Here is a 21,885-nt window from a genome sequence, read left to right as displayed (position 1 = left end):
CGCTTTTAAAACAATCCCTTCCTCATGTGAACTGACAGGGGAGCTGAAGCTCATTAAATATGCAAATCTTATCCAATCCTAGCTGTGGACGTTTACTTCAAAGTTTCCAGTGCGGCACGGCCATCAAAATCCAGCGTTTTGGAGAGAGCCTCACAACCAGTGTAGAAAATAGCCTATTACTTATTCATTATGTTTTTGGATATAAAAGCCACATGATCATAAGTTGACCTCAGACAACAGTAAAAAAAAAAACAGTTCATGACACCTTTAAATGTATATTAACTAAGGTAAAAACTGAATGTCTAAAACAACAAGTTTAAGATGCACCTTTTACATGCAGGTGGTAAGCAAACACCTACAAATGTCACTTTTTTTCTCCTTCAAACTTTCAACTTTCCAAACTAGGAATATCTAGTACGCAAATAGTATGTCACACAATTAATATTTATGAGCCAATATTTATAATATTCCCCCTATTTTTTATATTGTTGCTTGATATGTCCTTTACAGTCAGTCCCCCTGGATCAACCTGTGGTTAAGCACTCAAGGCCACAGTTATGATAGAGGATCCCAGTATCATCAAGAGAGGGAAACCAGATGGCAGATGACGAGTACAGAAACACAGTCAGGCATTGTTTTCAAAGCTGAATGTCTTTACCTTGTCAGACAGGTAAATCCAAATGAAAGGAGAAAAACCAGTGGAGCAGGCCTTCCTGTTTCTCAACATACCTCTCTCCTAGGAAACACTAATTATAAGCCCACTGAGACATACACACACATAGTTTACTGCATAGCTAAATCGAGGACAACATCAGGTCTGTTTTAAGATAAAACAGTGAAGGGTGGGATCAGTGTTGACTGACATGACTGTACCATCTTGACACATTATCTCATCTCTGCATTCACAGGAATGTGAAAATGCCTTGAGATCTCACACTTATTAACACATGTGGTCAGCTGACTCATGAAACACAGCAGCTGAATGCTTTGTTAAAAACAGCTCACTTAAGGTGCAAGCTACCATTAGAAGTAGGCCGTATGTTCATTCCACTATATATTTAATACACACATAATCAGACTGTCACAATTTCTAATGAAAATATCAATACAAGATCTTGCTACTAAAGCGGACCATGGCGCAATTACAGGTCTAAAAACATAAGTGTCCATTAACCTCTTTTCATAAAAAACTATTCAATTTCTTTGAAGCTGAAATTTCCATAAAGTATTTTGAAATTCTAATTCTTTATTTCATATCTACATTATGGAACTAAATATTAGAATTTTTATAATAATAGAAACATGATGAGACGACAAAATTGTTCATTAAAATCTAATATTTTAAAGGACTTTCTTTGGAAGAAATTACTGCAACAACATGCTTTTTGTACATTTAAATAAGATTTCTGCATTTCTCAACTAGTGGTTTGGCCCAAACCAAATTGCTCTAGTTCTCGCTTGTCCTGATGGGTGACTTCACCCAACAATTAGTTTCAACATTTTCTCAGAAGTTCAACTGCATTCAAACCCAGGATCATAAGCAGCCTTTACACTGCAGACAACATTCGGACATGACTGTCGGAATTCGCCTTTCCACCTTTTGAACTTTAATTATTATCTTATGTGGCAACACTGGGAAGCTTCCTCATAAATCTGGTGATGCTCAAAAAGATGTGAGCCGTAACAGGTAACCGTTTTACCTCACTGACTTATATTTCTGACCACACAATTTTATATTATATATATATATATATATATATATATATATATATATATATATATATATATATATATATATATATATATATATATATGGTGTTGCACAATATACCGGTACTAGAAAAGTATTGCGATACCCTGCGATTACAAACGGTACGTTGTGGATTTTATTAGTACCGGTACTTTAAGGAGGATACCGCAGCTGTAACGTATTTCTTAATACGGTTGCGGTTTGGCTTAGAATGATGCGGTTATGTATGACAGCAGGCGTCAGGACGTGTGTGCACAGCTCTGCTTCCACCGTTCACTAAACAGTGGAAGTAGAAGAGTTAAATAATTATGCGCAACGCATTACAAAGAAAGCAACAGAAATATGCGCGCATGAGGAGAAAAAGCGCGGCGCGGGACGTGCTCGCGCTCATATGCTCGCGCTGCCGGACTCTGACCTGAAGCGCGCGCACACGCCTTTCAGACAACAAACACGCGATCGCGATTCAACTCTTTCGCGGATTATTGTTTGGGTTTAAAGGGTCAAACATATGTAAAAATGTATGGCCTGGCTGGCGACTATTCAGGTAAACACAGTCGGATATGTCTTTAGTGAACGTGTACAGCTGAGGTAATTATATCCGTGCATGTATTAAGACAGACCTAATATTCTGTGTGATTAATGTTAAGCAAACCACTACATGCTTGGCTAAATAACTAAAATATATTATTAAGAATCAGTGTATAGTTAAATTATAGAGTGAAGACTAAGTAAGCAATTTTATATTTGATTATTTAATTTCTTTCTTCACTTGCTATACTGTTAAATAGACATATAGCTGAAAAATAAAGCACTGTTTTTGTCATATTGTTTGTAATTTGCATTTATTTGCTTCTTTTTTTTAAAACAAAGATACAATTAAAAATCTATATTATATTAATATATATATATATATATATATATATATATATATATATATATATATATATATATATATATATATATATATATATGACTATATATAACTCATCAATTACAATGCATTTTTAAAAGTGTCAAGTGTTTCTGACAAAGTATTAATAAATTAATACATTTTCACCTTATGCACAGTGATTTGATTCAAATTTATCACATTTGGTCAGCATATGATCTAGTTGCAAACATTTAAAAAAGTAAACATTTTTAACATTACAATGCTCAAATTGGATCTGAAAATTTTGCATCCACAGATGGTCGGGACCCCAAGATGCCCCTGTCCGACTCTCATTTTTTATTGAATGTCTGCCGCTTGTTGCATACAGTGGAAAGGCAGCTGAGAAGGCAATGACCTATGACTGAAGCACACATCTCTAACACCCACCAGGGCTAAACTTTCTGCTCCTCATGATTACGGTATGCTCCACATGACTTGATAGATCTCTGATTGTAAGGTGCCATTCAAAGACTCAAGGTACCCAGTGCCAGAAACAGCATAACAGACACCAAAACAAGAGCCTTCTTGCATTTTCTACCATGGAGATATTTTCATGTAGCCATGTGGTTGGACTCTAAACTGTTGCACCTTGAGCTAGATATCAGCTTGGATCGGTTTTGTAGATTCTCTTGGTTCTCCCTCTACCCATTTGCAAAATCATTTGTTGTTCTTAAATACATTTTCCGCTTGCTGCCATATCCAGGGACACTGGTTACAGTCCCATGGACTCTAAACTTCTTTATAATATAATACAGTATGCCTCCAAAAAGCAGAGCAAGCACTTATCATTTAAACTGACTGAGTGAGTATGAAATAAGTACAGTAATGTTGGAAACACTGGTAAAACTTTTTAGGATAGAATTATCAATGCAAATGTTTCAGACAGCTATCAATAATAATAAGATATTTTTGCACTACAAAAATGATTTCAGTTCTTTTCAACGCTTCAACAAGTCTCACTACAAACAAAATGCATGTGTTGATGACAAAGATATATAACTGAACACTATTTAGAAATAAATGATGCGTTATTGGAATTGCAAGACAGGACAGCTGATGCTCAAGTTCAAACATGCCTTGATTATTTGAACTAGAATTTTAGACCAAACATTTTAAATCTAATCGGCCACTATGGTTGTTTGGTTGAAATGAAAGTTCCTCTGATTGGAAAAGCACTTATAAATATTGAAAAATTGTAATATACATCAGTACAACTTAATGAAGGAATCTGAAGATGAAGAAGATACCTGACGTAGAGGGAGCGTTTCTCACTGGTGCGGAGGGAGCCAGAGCCAGAGCTCATGCTGCTGTTCATCATTTGCTCCCTCAAGTCGTGGATCTTGGACTCAAAACGACTGTATTCTGGAAAGAGACAAGACACACAATCCGTCAGCAACACCTATATTTACAGTAATATTCCGGGCTTTGTTCCAGGTTTTATGAGTGGATGTGCTTGTAGAGCAGGGCAGAGAAGGAAAGCTCAGCAGCTTATTGAGAACTGATTAATGACCCGGAGAACAGATGGATATTAATCATGTGTAGCTATACGCTAATATCTCCTGCCAGATAATTAATTATGCATATTAATTAAGTAGAACATGCACTATTCAGTATAACAGAATGAAAACCTCCAACAAACGTCGGCCCGTAATCATATTTCATAGTGAACAAGGCTTTCGTTTCTGAAGCAGCACTGAAGCATGATGGCTGATTGTGTAGTGGCCTTTTAATTAAACATGCACACCTCGGCTGCAGTGTGGTCGGGCAACTCACAAGCTTAGCAACCGAATCACACGGACATGCAAACAGCGAAATGCATGGGCAAACAAGGATAACATATTCGAGAAAAGACTTTTGTTTTCTTAGCACTTGGGATTTACCCTGGAAGACTAATATAGATCATCCATAACAAAGACTGATTTTAAACCTGCTCCGTAACCTTGTATCCGAGGATCAAAAGTCAACCTTCCAAATCTGAGCTTCCAAAAAAAACAAAAACAGAACCGGAGGCAGGAATTTCAATTTCATGAGAACATGAGAACTTGAGAACTCATAACGGTAGTAACTCCAAGTGTAAAGCTCAATGCAAAGCCGAAACTTGGATTTCAATGTTAGCAGAAACCGCGCCTGCAGGGAGCTCTTCTGTAAACGCCCTGTCTGTCACAAATGGGTTAACAACATGCTGGAATGACAGGGCAAGGTAAAGTAACCTGACACCACCTGCCTGTAACCAGGGGAACACCCCAAAGGAGAGGTGGGAGGAAATGGCTAGAAAAACTTGCTGAAAAAACAATTATAGTGAAAAAAGAAAAGCTAAAAGGTAAAGACCTTGTGATAAAGTCTGCAAAATACTGCAATATAAAGGTTAGTATGCTAATTACAGACATCAGAAGCTTCAAAATCCACTGCATTCACAGAATAAACACCAGAGTAATTCTTCCCACTGGTCAGAAAGTCTATGGGTAATACAATACACCTATGACAGACGACACAGACAGCTGGGGTCTCTCAGCCTGTCGGACACACAGTTCCCAACATACAAAGGCTAATGCTAAAGCGCAAGGTCTTCGATAAGTGTGACCCGTAAACATAAGACCTGGGGAGAATCTGGGGCAGCTCTGCCTCACACTCACATGGCCCCACTTGCCTTCATTATGTACAGGGCTTTTATTTTTGGGGAGTGGGGATTGGCTGCAGTCTGCCTCTTTGTCAATGCAGTTATATAATATTGCAGCCATGTGCTTTCAACTTGAAAGCATGTATAAGGGCTAGGTTATGATTAGCACAGCGTTCTCAACAGGTATGCAGGTAAGTGCCACAAACAGAATGTATTTACTTTTGATTTTAATGAGCCGTGTGTGGCATATTATGATTCCTAGTAGAAAAAAAAGTTATTATAAAACTTTTTTAATAATTTACTACATAAATGCATATTAATTTTCTGATTTTTTAATATACACTTTAAATGAGTGGTAGATGACAGCAAAGGTGATCTAAAAGTAAAAATATGGAGAAACACGTGCACTAACTAAATATCCATTAGCATTCGATATACAACCAATACTCATAATAATCATTAATGAAAATATAATCAGTAGTCAATACAGCAGATATACTGTACATCCCTAAAAAAATACAACTATGGATTTATATAAAGATTTGTCAAAAAAAAAAAAAAAAAACTTGCTCCAACTACCTGAAACATTTGTTTTATAAGGCCGAAAACATTAGTGAAAATAAAGTACAAATACAAAAACAAAAAATAAAGTAAATGTTCACTGAACTGAAGACTGCCTTTTTTTATTCAAGGTATTATTCGTCAATGTTTATTTGTTTTGTTTCTACATGGAACTATTACAGCTAAATCAAAAACACTATAGTTGCTAAGATGAGTGTTCATTAAGTGCATTGATATGCGGTTGCTAGGGTGTTCTGGAGATTTGCTTAGCAAGTCAAATGAGCCCACCCTCACGTTTCAACGATAGTCTATGGTTTGGGTCTGTCCTTCATTGTAAGATTGTGCTCACATTTGTAGTTTGGTTCACTTGATTCGTTTGGTTCAGACCAAAATAAAAAAAAACATGTAGTCCTAGTCTGCTTAGTGTTCACAGTGGCATTTTAACTCCAAACCTAAAGGCTTAGGGATATGTTCACAACCTTACCAAACATCCAAAACAATGCTGTATGCTGGGCTAAATGTGCTCATTGTATGTGCATAGCCTACATATGATGGTATTTTGACCAGCTGCAAACTCCTGAAGAGCTTATAAAATGTGTAATGGAGTCAAAACAGACCCTGCGTCCCAATTCGCATACTATCCATCCTAAATAGTATTCGAAAATAGAATTAGTATGTCCCAAATCGTAGTATGTTGAAAAGAGTATTCCAAAGATTCCCGGATGGTTTACTATTTCCGGTCCGAATTCACAGTATGGATCGATGGGCACTCTAACGGCTGATATTGCCCACAACCCATTGCGAGTTGGACGAGGATTCGATTAGAACTACAAACGCGGATAAAAAGCGTTAAAAAAACTACAAACATGACGGATGTGCGAGTTCGACGGTTAAGTAGAGAGGTTTAGATAAAGGGGTTTGAGTGACCAACTATCAATATTTAACCTGACAAAAATATATTTATTCAGTGTTGTCACATTATATTTCACCCGCAGCAGCATTGAGAACTTTTGAAATGACACGTTTGGCCATTAACTTTTAAATGCATCACACTGTAAATACATGAGGAGAGTCTCTGCATTAAAGACCCACAAATGCCAGATCAACGAGCGGCTCCATTTCTCTCCGATACGGTAGGAGATTAAACTGAATGTGAAGGATTTGAACTGTGACGAATCTGACGATGATTGACAGGGCAGATAAACGGTGACGGGATGCACATAACTAAGCGACAGAGTCCGTTAAAGATGGCGAAGTAGTATGTCCCGAAGCTTGCATACTTTTCTGCTACACACTCAAAAGTATATACTTTTTCTTCACAAAAAGAGTACATACTTTTAGGACGTAGTATAAGTAGGCGAATTGGGACGCAGCAAGAGTCACACACACAGACTAAGAACTGCTGCGAGGAGACACAGTTCTGATGAATGGCAAGAAAAAAAAACTGGTATTTTGAGCATTTTGTCCTTTTTAGGCTCACATATTGTGACCATGTCCTGTTTTTGGTTCGGTAGAAAAGCAATCTACTAGTAGCAATTTATTACTGCCCTGCAATAAAACAACAACAACAACAACAACCTTACTTCTGTATGAAGAATCAAAATGCATATGCCATGTATGAATAAATAAAATGTTATTACTAATAGGCTAATGCTGTAATGCATCAGTTTTTTAAAAACTGAAACATCTAAAATATTTTTCAATGTTTAAACTGTATGCTAAAGCTGAAGAGTACAGTGAAGCGCTTTGCCAGCGGGTTATTTAAAGGGTTAGTTCACCCCAAAATAAAAATTATTTCATTAATTACTCACCCTCATGTCATTCGACACCCGTAAGACCTTCGTTCATCTTCAAAACACAAATGAAGATATTTTTGTTGAAAGCTGATGGCTGAGAAAGGCTTCAGAAAGGCCTCCATTGGCATTCAGTATATTTCCACAGACCCACTCACAAGACCGATAAAAGGCACTAAAGACTTTGTTACAAAGTCCATCTCACTACAGTGGCTGTACAATAATTTTACAATGCGACGAAAATAGTTATTGTGCGCACAAAAATCAAAATAATGACTTTATCCACCAAGTTATTGACGTGAACTCGAGAATATGACGCAGCTCCGCCGTTCAATAACTTGGCGCATAAAGTCATTATTTGGATTTTTTTTTGCGCACAAAAACTATTCTCGTCGCTTTGTAAAATTATTAAAATGTCTTTAGTGCCTTTTATGGGTCTTGTGAGTGGGAATGTACTGAATGCCAATGGAGGCCTATCTGAAGCCTTTCTCAGACATCAGCTTTCAACAAAAATATCTTCATTTGTGTTCCGAAGATGAACGAAGGTGTTAAGGGTGTCCAACGACATGAGGGTGAGTAATTAATGAAATAATTTTCATTTTTGGGTGAACTAACCCTTTAACTCAAAAAAACGCAACTTATATGAGACTAATCAATCAATCAACTTTATTTATATAGAGCTTTTACAATCACGATTGTGTCAAAGCAGCTTCACAGTGTCAAACAGGATAATATTGCATCAAAATTTGATTTGGCTGTATAGTCGTTCTGGAGAAAACAGTGATGTTATCAGCTTATTTTAATTTATCATATAGCGCCAATGTTGGCAGATCCGTATTATAGTTTATAGAATTAATTATTTATGCAACAAAGTAATAGTACAATTTATTTCTGCTAAGTTATGTGCTTGTCGGAATGTTTAACTCCAGTTGTGGAGGCTGAAACACAGCAACTAAACCCAAAGAATTCACAATATTGTTCTCACTATAATGTTATACAAGTATGCGCTGAAGCTAAAGATGATCATGGAAGTAAACTGAAGGGCTTTATTACCACGATAATCAACTTAACCATACACATCTTATTCAAGATAAATCAGATACAGGGCTTGACATTAACTTTTGCTGTCACTTTAATACCTGACGCACAGATGTATTATACTGTTTCATGTGTGTTTTGTTTCTCAACCATTTATGTTCACTTAAAACATAATTGTTATGTGAAAACTCACTTATTTTGTGTGTATTTGACTGCTTAAGTGCAATGTGCAGTGAAAAATAACTCAATTTAGTACTGAGAGGCAGCTTTAAGTGTGCACACTTTGGGTGTGAGCACAAAATCTGAAGGAATGAGTCAAATTATGTGCAATTCCAGGCCAAAATTCCTATAGACATTTCTTTTAATATAGACTTTAAAAAATATAACGTCATTCAAGTGTAAATGCGGAATGCAAGGACAAATAAAAGAATGTGTTGCCCATGCTGGACACAAACACTTTACAGTTCAAGTTCAATCACTGCCCCCAAGTTAATGTATGACATGAGGAGTTAAAATTTTAACAGAAGCCAGTCTACAAATAGACCATTCTCTTTCTTACACACACACACACACACACACACACACACACACACACACACACACACACACACACACACACACACACACACACACACACACACACACACACACATACATACATACATACATACATACATACATACATACATACACACACACACACACACACACACACACACACACACACACACACACACACACACACAATAAGAAGCCATAATGTCGTTCATAGTGCTGGTTTCCACCTAATTCAATGAGCTATTCTGGCACAAATTAATGTGTCACTTCTATTTCTATGTAGACGTAAGGGCCCTTTGGAGGGAGAGGCAGTCCATTTATACATCAGCAGCATCTGACTAAGGAGGAATATGGGGGAGAGCGTGCCGAAACAGATAACTTACACAGCAACATTCCTGTCATTGCTCACATAGACACCAAAGAATGAACTATGCATTGAAAAAAATACATTTTACAAGTTACACTGTTGACTGTTAGTGCACTTCAAATCTTGTCAAGGACTATTGATCCTCTGTGCCAGTCAAATGTGTCCACGTCTTCCATTGAGTGTTTACAGCTAGTTAACACCACCTTTGACTTTGACATATTATTTGACATTTGTGAAATCAGAAGCAGAAGCAGCAACACATTTAGATGACATTCACGTTTAAGATTTTTTTTAGGCAAAGGGACTTCCTGAATAAGCCCATCCCTGCACCTGTCCTGAGCTCTGCAGGAAGCTATATTGTAGGCTAATAAAGCATTAAACAAACATGACGGCGAAGCGTCAGGCCTCAAAGTGCAAAATATGCCATATCATTTTGACAGAACTGAAGTTCAGTTCAAAGGTGAACGACCCTATTCTTCATACAGAATGGGGGAAAAAAAACATTTTATTATGATAATGTCCCATATGAAGGAATAAATATCTTGTTACTGTGTTTTGTCGTGTTTATGGCTTCAATATTTCTCACGAAATCCTTGAGCAAATAGTTTACCTGTGTCGCGCAGCAACACAAACAGTCTAAGCTAGAAACAATATTCGTGACGTCAGCCCAACGGCTGAGCAGCTTAATAAATTGTTTAAATGATTTTCATGACTTTCATTAATCTTTCAACGTACTACACTTGGTTGAACCTGCAACTTTAGCTAATAGAAATCTTTTGTGAACAGCGTCGCTTTCCTACTCACCACAGCGTATTAAAGGATATAAATCAATTAAATAGACAATATAACTTAGATGTAGCGTTTACACCCAACTGATGTTTTCAAGTAAGTTACTTTACACAGATCTTTCCTGTAAATGCTTTATGAATATGAGTTGAAGTGATCTTACCCGAGGCGGCTAAAGTGCTGGGTTCAGCTCAACCTCTCGTTGTCCAACTCACTCGAAAACATTTTAGGTAACTTAACTTAATAAAAAAATAATAGAGAATAAACTAGTGAATGCCGCGCCGCGGCGTAAGGAAGATAATACCGCTTTCTATAGTTTCAAATTGACACAAAAGGTAAATAAATAGAAAAGAGTTCAATGAAAATGTTTCTGTCTGTCCTGCTTTGCTCCTCCCATTCCAACAGCGGCACCTCTTCTTTAAAAACGAGTCTCATTCGCGCTCGAGACGCGGGATTTCAATCCGCCCCACTCACGCGACCAGCGCGCGCTTATTCCACATCTCTCGTCAGAGAGACTTTCACAGTGATCCAGCAGATGAAAGCTAACCTTGCGCCATAAAATAAGCTTTCAAACAGTAAAGTCAAGCGCTTCTTCCACTCTGTGTTTTAGTCCATTGAGTTCTTCCCCCCTTTTTTCCTCTCAGGTTGATCCCTCCCACTTCTGGCACAGTTTCTTCCCAGTGCTTGCATTCAGTGAATGAACTTTTTGGGAATTCGGACTCATTTCTGTGAATCGGTTCTTTTGAACAGTTCGCTTCAAAGAACCGGATTGTTTAACGCCTATCCCAGTTTCACAAACAACAGGTAATGTTATACTGGAGGTTTTTATTACTAATTAAAAAAAAAAAAATTCCCATAACTCTGTTGTTTGTCTAATCAAACAAATTCTCTCTTATTCTATCCTCATGACCCCGCATTCAATTAAGGTTGTGATTTTAAAGGAAGTATAAAATTAGACTAAATTATTAGAAATAGATTTAATAAAATGTATTATTCTATAGTAGCTTATAAAAACATAATTTCATATAATTTCTCAAAAGTACCAGTCACACAGCTTACTTGGAACCAAATATTTAAAATTCCCTTTACCCTTTAAAATGAACTAAATTCACTTTGAACACAAATGGTATATCTATCCAGTGAATATTTACGACTTAGATTTGGATTTGACTGTAATAAATTTATATTTTGTGATGGTACATAAATCTTATATCATCTATTTTTTCATTGTATAAGTGGAGGCTTTATGGTCTGATATTTGTGACTGGCTTTTTCCAATACCTCACCTTGGAGGTTTCAATGTAAAGGACAGTTCTATTGACTTGTAATGAACAATAACAAAGATAACTTCCTGGTAAACAACATCCAAATGCTGGGAAAATTGTAAATACACAAATATCAAATATTCAAGTACTTGAAGGTGAAACCAATGTTTTGTACATTTCATAATACTTTATATATATATATATATATATATTAAAAAAAAATGGCGTTTGGGGGGTAAAATGTGTGTTATTTTGGCAAGGTTGCCTGCTAAAATTTGTACTCCAGGGTCTATATATCACATAATAGTCGCTTTAACCCACGGACATAGAAAAGAACCCGCGGGGGGAAAAACGCGGACTCGGCAACACAGTGCAGTTGAACTCTGTTGACATTTGACAATGCTTCGCTTCGTTGCTCTGATTGGTTGTAGGTCTATCCAATTGATGTCTTTCCTGGTTCGGTTGAAACTCGCCCCATAATCACAGCCCAATGGAGCAGTTTCAGACTCATATTCTGACTAGAATTGAGTATGACCACGTCAGGCTAATATAAACCCTCAATGTGATGAAAAAGAAAAATGCAATCAATCTTTTTTTTCATTATAGAAGAATATGGTCTTAAAATAAAACCTAGCACCTTTAATTGTGGTAATTAGTTGTTTTTTAATATTATTCTACTATTGTTTTTTCCTGCTTGTATTTGTATTTCACCTGTTCTATATTCTAATGAAAAGATGTACTGAAATTGCCATGTTGTTTGTGCATGACTAATTTTTTAATTTAAAAAATAAAATAAATTAATACCATTGCATGGTCCGTGACACACGAAGCACATTTCCGACAAGATTAGTTCCGCTAATAAACAAGTTTATTGTAATTTCATGAGTCCCAGTTCAGTTTGGTGCAACCAGAATTCATCTAATGAAAGTAATTTAGTACCTAACTATTTGCTGCAATTAATTGCTGAAACTGGTATTGTGAACCAGTTCAAGTGATTCTTTAAAAAGATCCAACACAAAATGATTCATTTGAATCGATTCAGTGCAACTACAGTACAACTACAGTCGGGCTGCTTCATGGATTGTTTTGAATAGCCTACAACTTTATTATTGAAATACTTCACTTAAAAATGAATGTATGCCCCACTTAATTCTACAAAAGCTAAACAACTATCAGTCACTGAATGTCCTAATTTACAAATGAGGATTCTTTCTTGTGAAAGGTGAAGCTATGTAAGTTCACCTTTCTTAGGGGGGTATAGGCAACATGTATGGCACTGTGATGGAGTGATTACATATACAGGCAAGACGCAACAGGCACAACACATGGGTGTTTGAAGAAAGCGAAAGCAGTTTAGGGTCTTGATGTAATAATCCCACATAATGGTGATCATCTCTTAGAAATACAGTTTGATCCATTTTAATTAATTAATGTATTAATTACTCTTAAAGCAATAAATAAGGCATTGTCATTCATTGTCATAGGGAGCACAATTTCTTTTGCAGTGACAAATATCACGGATACACACTGAAAGAGCCACGCTACCTTCTGGTCTGTACTGGGCAATGATGGTCACCGTCTGTCCAGCCCTCTTCAGAGCAGCAGCAGCCTGCTCATGGGTAGCATTGCGCAGGTTTACACCATTCACCTGGGACAAAACCATGGTAACAGATTAAAGCAACAACCCCCACACACCACACACTCATGCAAATCACATGATGCAATTTCAGCTCTAAGACTTCATAACAATTTTAAAAAGGAGAAAAAAAAATCCATTCCTCTTTCATTTAATTTAATATAGACTACCGTTCAAAAGCTTGGAGTCAGTAAAAAATAAATGGATCTTTTTATTCAGCAAGGATGTTATTGATTGAATATTATATTGATCGAAAGTGATCGAATATTATATTGATCCCATTCTATTGATCGAAAGTGAAATTAAAGACATTTATAATGTTACACATTAATGCAGTTAATCCTTTCAATTTCTACTTAAGTGACAGTTACTGACCGACAGGATGCGGTCTCCTCTCCTCAGTTCTCCGCTTAGGTCAGCTGGCCCTCCTGCCAAGATAAAAGACACGAAGATTCCCTCTCCGTCCTCCCCGCCAACAATGTTGAATCCCAAACCTGTGGAACCCTTGTGCAGCAGGATCTTCCGCGGCTCCCTGCCAAGCAGAACAACAGTGTGAAAAGATCAGGATAAACTTCCGATCACCACAGCAGCAGGGAGAAAGACAGAAAGAAAGACAGACATATAGTCGTGGCCAGAATTATTGGCACCCCTGGTAAATATGATTGTTTCTCCTTTTGATATTTCATTCAAAACATTTGCAAAAATCAAACCTTTCATTGAAGTCACATTATGAAATAAATGCTTTTTTCCAAAGCATGTTGGTCGCAATTATTAAAGTAACATACCTCTGAATTCACATTAATTTACCTTTTTATTTTTTTATTTGTTTGCACATCAGGATGACTAAAAGCATAAAATTGTCCAGCTACGACACGTTTCATAGGAGTATAAATATGAGGAAACACAATGGCCAAATTCTCTTAATCATAAAACTAAAGAATATAGTTCTGGGGCTGTATTCACAAAACATTTTATCTTAGCGCTTAAACGGTTAGTTCACCCAAAAATGAAATATTTGTAATTAATGACACCCTAATGTTGTTCTACACCCGTAAGACCTCCATTCATCCTCGAAACACAGTTTAAGATTTTTTATATTTAGTCCGAGAGCGTATGGAAGTGTATGCACACTATACTGTCCATGTCTAGAAAGGGAATAAAAACATCATCAAAGTAGTCCATATGTGACATCAGTTGGTTAATTAGAATCTCTTGAAGCATCAAAAATACATTTTGGTCCAAAAATAACAAAAACTACTACTTTTTTCAGCATTGTCTTCTCTTCCTTTTTTTTTGTTCAAACCTCAAATAAAGATTCAAACAGTTATGAATCAGTGAATCGATCAATAATTCGGATTGCATGCCAAACTGCCAATCTGCTGAAATCACGTGACACTGGCGATTTGAATCATTGATCGAATCACTGATCAACAACCGTTTGAATCTTTATTTGAGGTTTGAACACAAATATAAAAGTTCTTCTAAATAGCAGTAAAAGTTCTTAGTTTTCTCTTAAAACCTCCCAAAGCTGAGACCAACTTTTACTAAGGAATAGAGAGAAGTCTTAAGCTAACAGTAAGGGCGGGGTTGACCTTGTTGCTATTGATGATGTCATCACGCTTGCTAACTATACACCATAGACTGTAAAAAACACACAGTGATTGGCTGAGGGGCGAGGAGTCTCTGTCAGTGATATAAATATTGTAGAACATATCATGCTGCCATATTCGTATAAAGATCTCACTAATTAAACAAGTATATGTTCAGCTAATTATCAGAGAGAGATTGTAGAATTCATGCGACTAATTATGTTTTATGAACAAAGTTCAGGAGGAACACTGCACTAAGTTAATCACCGTGAGAGGAGACATATACAGTATACACAGCTGAACCACCTAGTTGCAGACAGTTTTCTGCAAACCTCCACCACTGTGACTCCTCACTCTTGGCCCAGTCGGAGATCTATGGGAGAACTCTGGGTTTGGGCTAAATTCCCATCTTGGAGCCATCGATCCTCTCGGACAACACGACAAATACTCTTATTTTATCATTTGTAAGTGTGAACCCATGAAACAACTGCCACAGGTAATCAAACATTATTATTTGAATTTTTTGTATTAAATAAATAATATTTATTATTTTTGCCATTTTTGTTAAGACAGTGAGTTGACTAACTGAAAATGAGTTTCTCCTAAATTGGCTAGTTAGGAGCTACTTTTAGCCTTAAGATGTTTTGTGAATACACCCCTGATGTTTAGCAAAAGGTTGTTGAGCTTCACAAACTACAAAGTGGCAGTAAAAAAAATAGCTAAAGCACTGAAAAATCCCATTTCCTATATCAAGGCAATAATTAAGAAGTTCCAATCAACTGACGATGTTATGTATCTGCCTGGAAGTGAATGTGTCTATATCGTCCTAATGCACAGTGAGGAGGGGAGTTTAAGTGGCCAAAGACTCTCCAAGGATCACAGATGGAGAATTGCAGAGAATAGTTGAGTCTTGGGGTAAGAAATCCTTTAAAAAAAATGAACAACCCCTATAAATCACCACAGGTTTCAAGACAAATCCTCTTCACTCAACCGAAAACAAACTCCATCATATTCAGTTGTTAGACATGTCATGGACATGCTTTTTAGAAGCAATCCCACTAGATGTGTTTGGTGTTTGGAGCATACCCCATGCCCACGGTTAACTATACCGCTGGATATTTAATGTTGTGGGCCTATTTTTTTCCCGTTCTTGTTCAGATACATGGATTCTAGCAAATACCAACAGATAAAAAGTCTAAACCTGTGGTTGGATCTTCCATCAGGACAATGATCCAAAACAAACATCAAAATCAACAAAAAATGGGTCACTGAACCATATAGAAAATTAGAAAAAAAATGTACACACACACACACACACACACACACACACACACACACGCACACGCACGCACGCATGCGCACACACACACAACCACACGCGCACACACGCACACAACCACACGCGCACGCACACACACACACACACACACACACACACACACACACACACACACACACACACACACACATAAATGTGTGCCAATAATTGTGGCCATTGTGTTTTTTGGAGATTTTTTAATTAAAAATAAAAGACCAAAAGGATTGACAATGCAGATTTATTTTTACAGGCTTAGTGGAAAAACCACATTAAGACATTTCTGACCATTAAAAAAGAATAGGAATTCATGGGATAATGGAATAATTATAATGCTTCAGTCTAGCCAAAAGTTAAATTATTATAATTCGTTTTCCTCCTGTCATTTATAGAGAGGGGAAATCGAGAAGAACCGATCCCTGAGAAAACACAACGCTCTAGTCACGACTAAAGGAGACTGGCAAACTTCACCAAAGCTAAACAACAAGTGTTTCAGATTTGTTCCAGAAATGAGCGCTAACACATACACACCAATAACTAACACACTTTACCACACAGGCACAAAACACATTCACACACTGAGCTCATTCCTGCCTTGCGCAGGACTGCGGTACTCTTTTAGCAGCCATGATTCATTTGCAGGCAGAGAAGCATTCCAGGCTGCCCAGAGCTGGCACACCAGCGAGACTCAAACTGCATTCAGGGGCCGTCAAAAACCCTTTTTGAACGTACTGCAGAATAACACACCATAGTTCCCAGAAATGCAACACACATCAACATTTGTAGTAACAGCTCCCTGCTTTCAGCAGGGCAGTACGCATGTTTCCAGTACTCACTCACTACCACGGAACTTGGCCAGCTTTCGACAGCCATGACGCTGAAAACAGCACTTTTATGTGACCGGAAGTGTTTGGTCCATATGAAATATGACGCTAAATAATTACACAAACTGACTGTGGATGATTGCTTTGTGTGATCTACTTTGTGGGATCTACTGGTGTGTGTAATGGAGTGTGAATCAGTTTACTGAGAACCTTATGTCCATATATTTAATGCAAGTGGTTTTGCAAAATCACCTTAAATCACCTTTTTAACCCCTGTTTATTACATGACACACAACAAAACCTTAACCTGGACAACAGTTCCCTGTTTTCAGTTCTGATGGCTCTGTTGTGCACAACATTATTTATTAGTTCCTCTCTTTTGCAATCTATCCTGCTCTAAGTTGACAAATTGCAAAAGCTCATACGCACTCATTTTGAACATGTAGGCTAAACGATTATTGTTAATTAACCTGTTAAAACCAGAAAGGTATACCAGAAAGGGTTGTGCATAAATAAAAATGTGTTCCTTTTAGTTCAAGGAGTTGAACTTCTACAAAAAGTTTAATTGAAATGACAGGAAGAGGAATGGGTTTTGGGAAATGAACTGTTCTACCAAACTGGTTTTACCATCAAGCCTATAAACATTCAAACCTTTAAGTTTTTGTTTGTGTCTTCACAAACATTGCTTTTCTAGCTATAGTCTCATCAATTCATATGAATATATTCAGATTTTTTCAAGATCCACTGAGAGATAAGTACTAGGAAATTATTTAAAATTCACCTTTTACTAAAATAGTACCAAAGCAAATGAAAGAAATGAACAGCAAATCTGTTACTATTGCAGGGCTGAACAATTCATGGCGTCCTTGAACACAAGAGAAAGCAGTTATCAGATGCAAGCGGTCACTTACTCACTCGCTCACTCACTCGCTCGCTCACTCACTCACTCACTCACTCTATCCCTCACTCACTCTCTCATTCATTCACTCACTCACTCTCTCTCTCTTTCTCTCACTCTTTCTCTCACTCACTCTCTCACTCACTCACTCTTTCTCTCACTTACTCTCATTCACTAACTCTTTCTCTCACTTACTCTCATTCACTCACTCTTTCTCTCACTCACTCTCTCATTCACTCACTCTTTCTCTCACTCACTCTCTCATTCACTCACACTCTCACTCAATCAAACCTGCTTCTACTTTACCTGTTGATGAGGGTGATGCTTGTCCTACCTCGTCTCTCTACATTGGCCTTTACCATTGGCATAGAAGACGAGATGTTAACTGTGAACATGGCGCCTGCTGCTTTAGCTATCCGGCAGGGATATGAAGAATATTTTTCCCAGGACTCTGTCTCTTGCTCCAGACAGGCTGTGAAGTGCCGTATGTGTACAGTATATGTGCACTTTCTCTAAGTGAAAGGGGAGTGATGGGAAACAGCATCACACCGCCTGTCACACATCACCCCTGCTGGGACAGCGTAAGACTTAACTCTTACCCAGCCACATAAACCGCAGTCCACCACAATAAAACATCCTCAATTTTGATTTTATTGATTATAAATTGTATCTGAATTTAAAACAATGGCAAAGTAGCTTTTTCATTGGGTGAAATTATGCAGTGGCCTAAGTGATGTCAAAAGACAAGGAAAGTTGTTTCAGAGGAAGTTACTTTAGTTGCATTCATTTTTTTAATTAAATGGTTTAATCATTTATTAATCTTAGCATGTGTTAAGAGTAAAATGTGTCCATTTTGTACATGATAAGGCACACAAACAACTTTTTTTGATGGTCGATCACCGTCAACCTACTGTTGTGGCAAAGGCTGAAATGTCTGACCCTTTTGAAGGATGACTACAAGGCTCAGAGGTTTTCAGGGTTACAATGCCCCTATGCAGTCTGTCTGCTTCTGTTTTTTACCACTCTAAGTAATTGGCACTGATTGGGTGATTAATGGTGGACAGTGGATGCTCTCCGGAAAAAAGCAGAGACTTAATTCTCCATGGAAAACATGTTCTCTTTGGCAGGATCACATGGCTTTCATGGCTGCTGTGGGCTGCTCTGTCTTCCTCTTTCTCTGAATGTTTTCAAAGCTCTGGGTAAAAAACCACCCATCTCTTCCTCAGAACACACTTCAGTCCCATTTGATTTCACGCCAAGAGACGTTCAAGATATTTCCAGCCTCTCCGAGCAGCTAAGAATAAACCAAGTGTGTCAACAGTTTACAATCAGGTGCGTCACTGAGTAAAACTGCCAAAACCTACCAGCTTCAATTATATTCTGTCCTGCTTATTTGCACAGTATAAACTAAACCTAATAACAAATGAGTGACTTGACTTAATGTGTTGCTTTATTGACAATGATGTTGGTAAGATTTAGATTCTAAATTGTTATACTGGGAAATACAAACATAGTTACTCAATGAGGAAACGGTTGCTTCAGCTGCAGGTTAAAACTGATTCTGCATGCCTGCATCCAAATGTAGGTATACATTTGAATTTGAATTTACTTTATGACCGTTAAATAAAGTATGTTCTATAAGTCTATATTATGAATAGTATGAATGAAATTCGGACATATTCGATTTTGGATGCAGCGTTAGCCTTAAGCTGGTATAGCTTAAATGTGTGCAAAGTTTATGCACTCTAAATGTTTGAGAATTGCAGAGATAAACTAAGCAAAACACACATATAAATCAAATATTTCCTGAAGTATCTGAATTATGTATGAATAACATGGTAGGCAGATTTAATTACACATCCTCAACGTTCTTCTGTCAACAAAACAAATTTCTTGTGTGTGTAAATATAGTTGGCAATAAAGCTCTTTCTGATTCTTCAGTCTTTTAGACATGTATCTTAAGTATTCTCTACATAGTCTATGCAATTGCTTTATACAATTCTCTGTGTCCAATAAACACAATATACCGGTAATACAAATAGTCAAACATTATCAGCATTATATTAATAGTTCCTCTATTTCCCCAGTTGTGTGGCTGAATTACAAGTGATGCAATGCACTGAATCTAAAAACAAACTCCATGAGTTACGCAAGGAAGCCAATTTTGAAAACCATAATCCAATAATAAATGGCCTGAATTTAAAATGTAAGATTTGTGTGATTATACACATCTCTGTCTGGTTATATAAACGTATGTCCATCATTTGTGAACATGGGTGCGCAAGCAGATTGTCATTAGCCTGTTTGATTGGTGGCACGGCTGATTATGTTTTGTAATCCGAAGGGTGGGTGGGAGATCTCCCCCGAATCTCCATAATGTATTCAACTGGTGAAGAAGCCAGGGGGCCGTTAGTGTGTACTGGGTCAGATGGAGGGATCTAAATGTGTCTATGACTGCTGTGCTAGTGTGGGGGAAGCACAGATGGGCAGAGGGCCTATCTGAGTCGTTCCTGTGACTCAGTCATGTACACACATACACACACACACACACACACACACACACACACACACACTGGCGGAGTCCTCCAAGAGGGAACTGTCACTGTACACCAACACAAAGTATATGTGCCTGTAAACAACTTTTATTAGCCTCTGGGGAGACCTCCAGGGTGATTGTGATAAGGTTCAGACTTACTTTGACAGCTTACTTTGGGCACAGTGAAGTGCAAAGTGGGGATAATAAACACTATTTATGTACTTCGGTAGGTGTCGCCCTGTGTAGGTTTAAATATTGTGCCTCATACTATCAGGCATGTGATTGGCTAAGGACAAAAAAGCAGGAAAATATACCATATTTTATAATATAGACCACCCCCACCCCGCCGCGCCGATCAAACTGGTGGCGGATCAATACGGACAGTAAAGCAGGACCCATAACAACTTATTTGAACAAAAAATACATTTTATTGTAATAACTTTTTTGTACAGTATGAAAAAAAACTAATTATTTGGTGGATGCATTTTTACCCAATTTTAATAGCTAAATGTGCAACATGCACATTTTCATGTCAAAAGAAGGCCTCAATTTTTCTATGACTCTTTAGCCTTTGTAGAAAGCTTTTTTAGAGCCTCTACACGTTTCTTTTGGAATTTGCGCCTGGCATGATAAATTAATCTATAATGACGAAATGGGGGTGCAATTCACATTTATTCCACAAGGTGGCAATGTCTGATACCCAATGATGAAGTGACGTTTCACTCATAGTTACCTCTGACAGAAAACGAAACAATAATAATTATAATCTGCAAAACTTGAAATGGCTCAGTGATTTACTGCAGAGAGCAAGTATTAAACACAATCAAATATTAGTGTCACTGTCTCTTGATGATGGATGTGGTCAAGAAGCTGTCAGTGAGCAAAATATTGATTTTGAAGACATTGAAAATGAGTTTGGAGAATATGCTGGAGATCGCGAATATGAGGCAGATGCTGAATATACTGGTAAACGATCTCTGACGAGGAAATATGATGATGGTATTAAACATCTGCTCAAACTGAACCCTTCCAAGCTCCAAAAGGTAACGAAATAGGTTTTATTTTATTCTTCTGTAGCTGTTACATCACTCTAACATCAGGAGTTTTATATATTATCGCGACAGGTAGAGGTCTAACGTTATCCATGTTAAATATAGATCTGGGTAAGGTTCTATATTTAATGTAAGAATGTTTGGCGAAACAGTCATGCATTTAAGGGTTAAGCTATGGAATGGCTTCAGATGACTTTGTTACCCAAACTGACGTGAAAAAAGCGGGGGGCGCCGAAAAGCGCGCTGTTTGCATATATAGCTAGTGCTAGCAAATACAAGTAATGTTAGCTGTCAAGTTAATGTTAAATGCAGCTTAAACATCCTGCCATAGTGGAAAATCAATCAAAATCGATCATCTAATCAATCGAC

General features: G+C 37.4%; 1 protein-coding gene and 1 long non-coding RNA gene across 18 annotated transcripts in view; one reads left to right on the top strand and one right to left on the bottom strand.

The window, feature by feature from the left end:
* dlg3 (discs, large homolog 3 (Drosophila)) overlaps nt 1–21,885 on the bottom strand; it is a 134,831-nt gene that overhangs the window by 21,885 nt on the left and 91,061 nt on the right. For all 16 annotated transcript variants that reach the window (XM_067457581.1, XM_067457572.1, XM_067457573.1 and 13 more), the window contains 3 exons: nt 13,678–13,834; nt 13,212–13,314; nt 3,929–4,043 (listed from right to left, as the gene is read on the bottom strand). In XM_067457581.1, the coding sequence (XP_067313682.1) occupies nt 3,929–4,043; nt 13,212–13,314; nt 13,678–13,834 (375 nt within the window). The remainder of the gene's footprint in view (nt 1–3,928; nt 4,044–13,211; nt 13,315–13,677; nt 13,835–21,885) is intronic.
* LOC137092979 (uncharacterized) lies at nt 2,092–13,258 on the top strand. 2 transcript variants are annotated; one of them, XR_010908374.1, is made up of 3 exons: nt 2,092–2,294; nt 2,938–3,100; nt 13,172–13,258. It is a non-coding gene; the product is annotated as an uncharacterized lncRNA (long non-coding RNA). The 2 variants fall into 2 exon arrangements; XR_010908373.1 differs by having other exon boundaries at nt 2,092–2,338.

Source organism: Pseudorasbora parva, chromosome 11 (genome assembly GCF_024679245.1).
Source record: "Pseudorasbora parva isolate DD20220531a chromosome 11, ASM2467924v1, whole genome shotgun sequence".
NCBI classification, from domain to species: domain Eukaryota; kingdom Metazoa; phylum Chordata; class Actinopteri; order Cypriniformes; family Gobionidae; genus Pseudorasbora; species Pseudorasbora parva.
The sequence above is the reverse complement of the archived record's forward strand: the minus strand, read 5'-3'. Positions and strand labels throughout refer to the sequence as shown.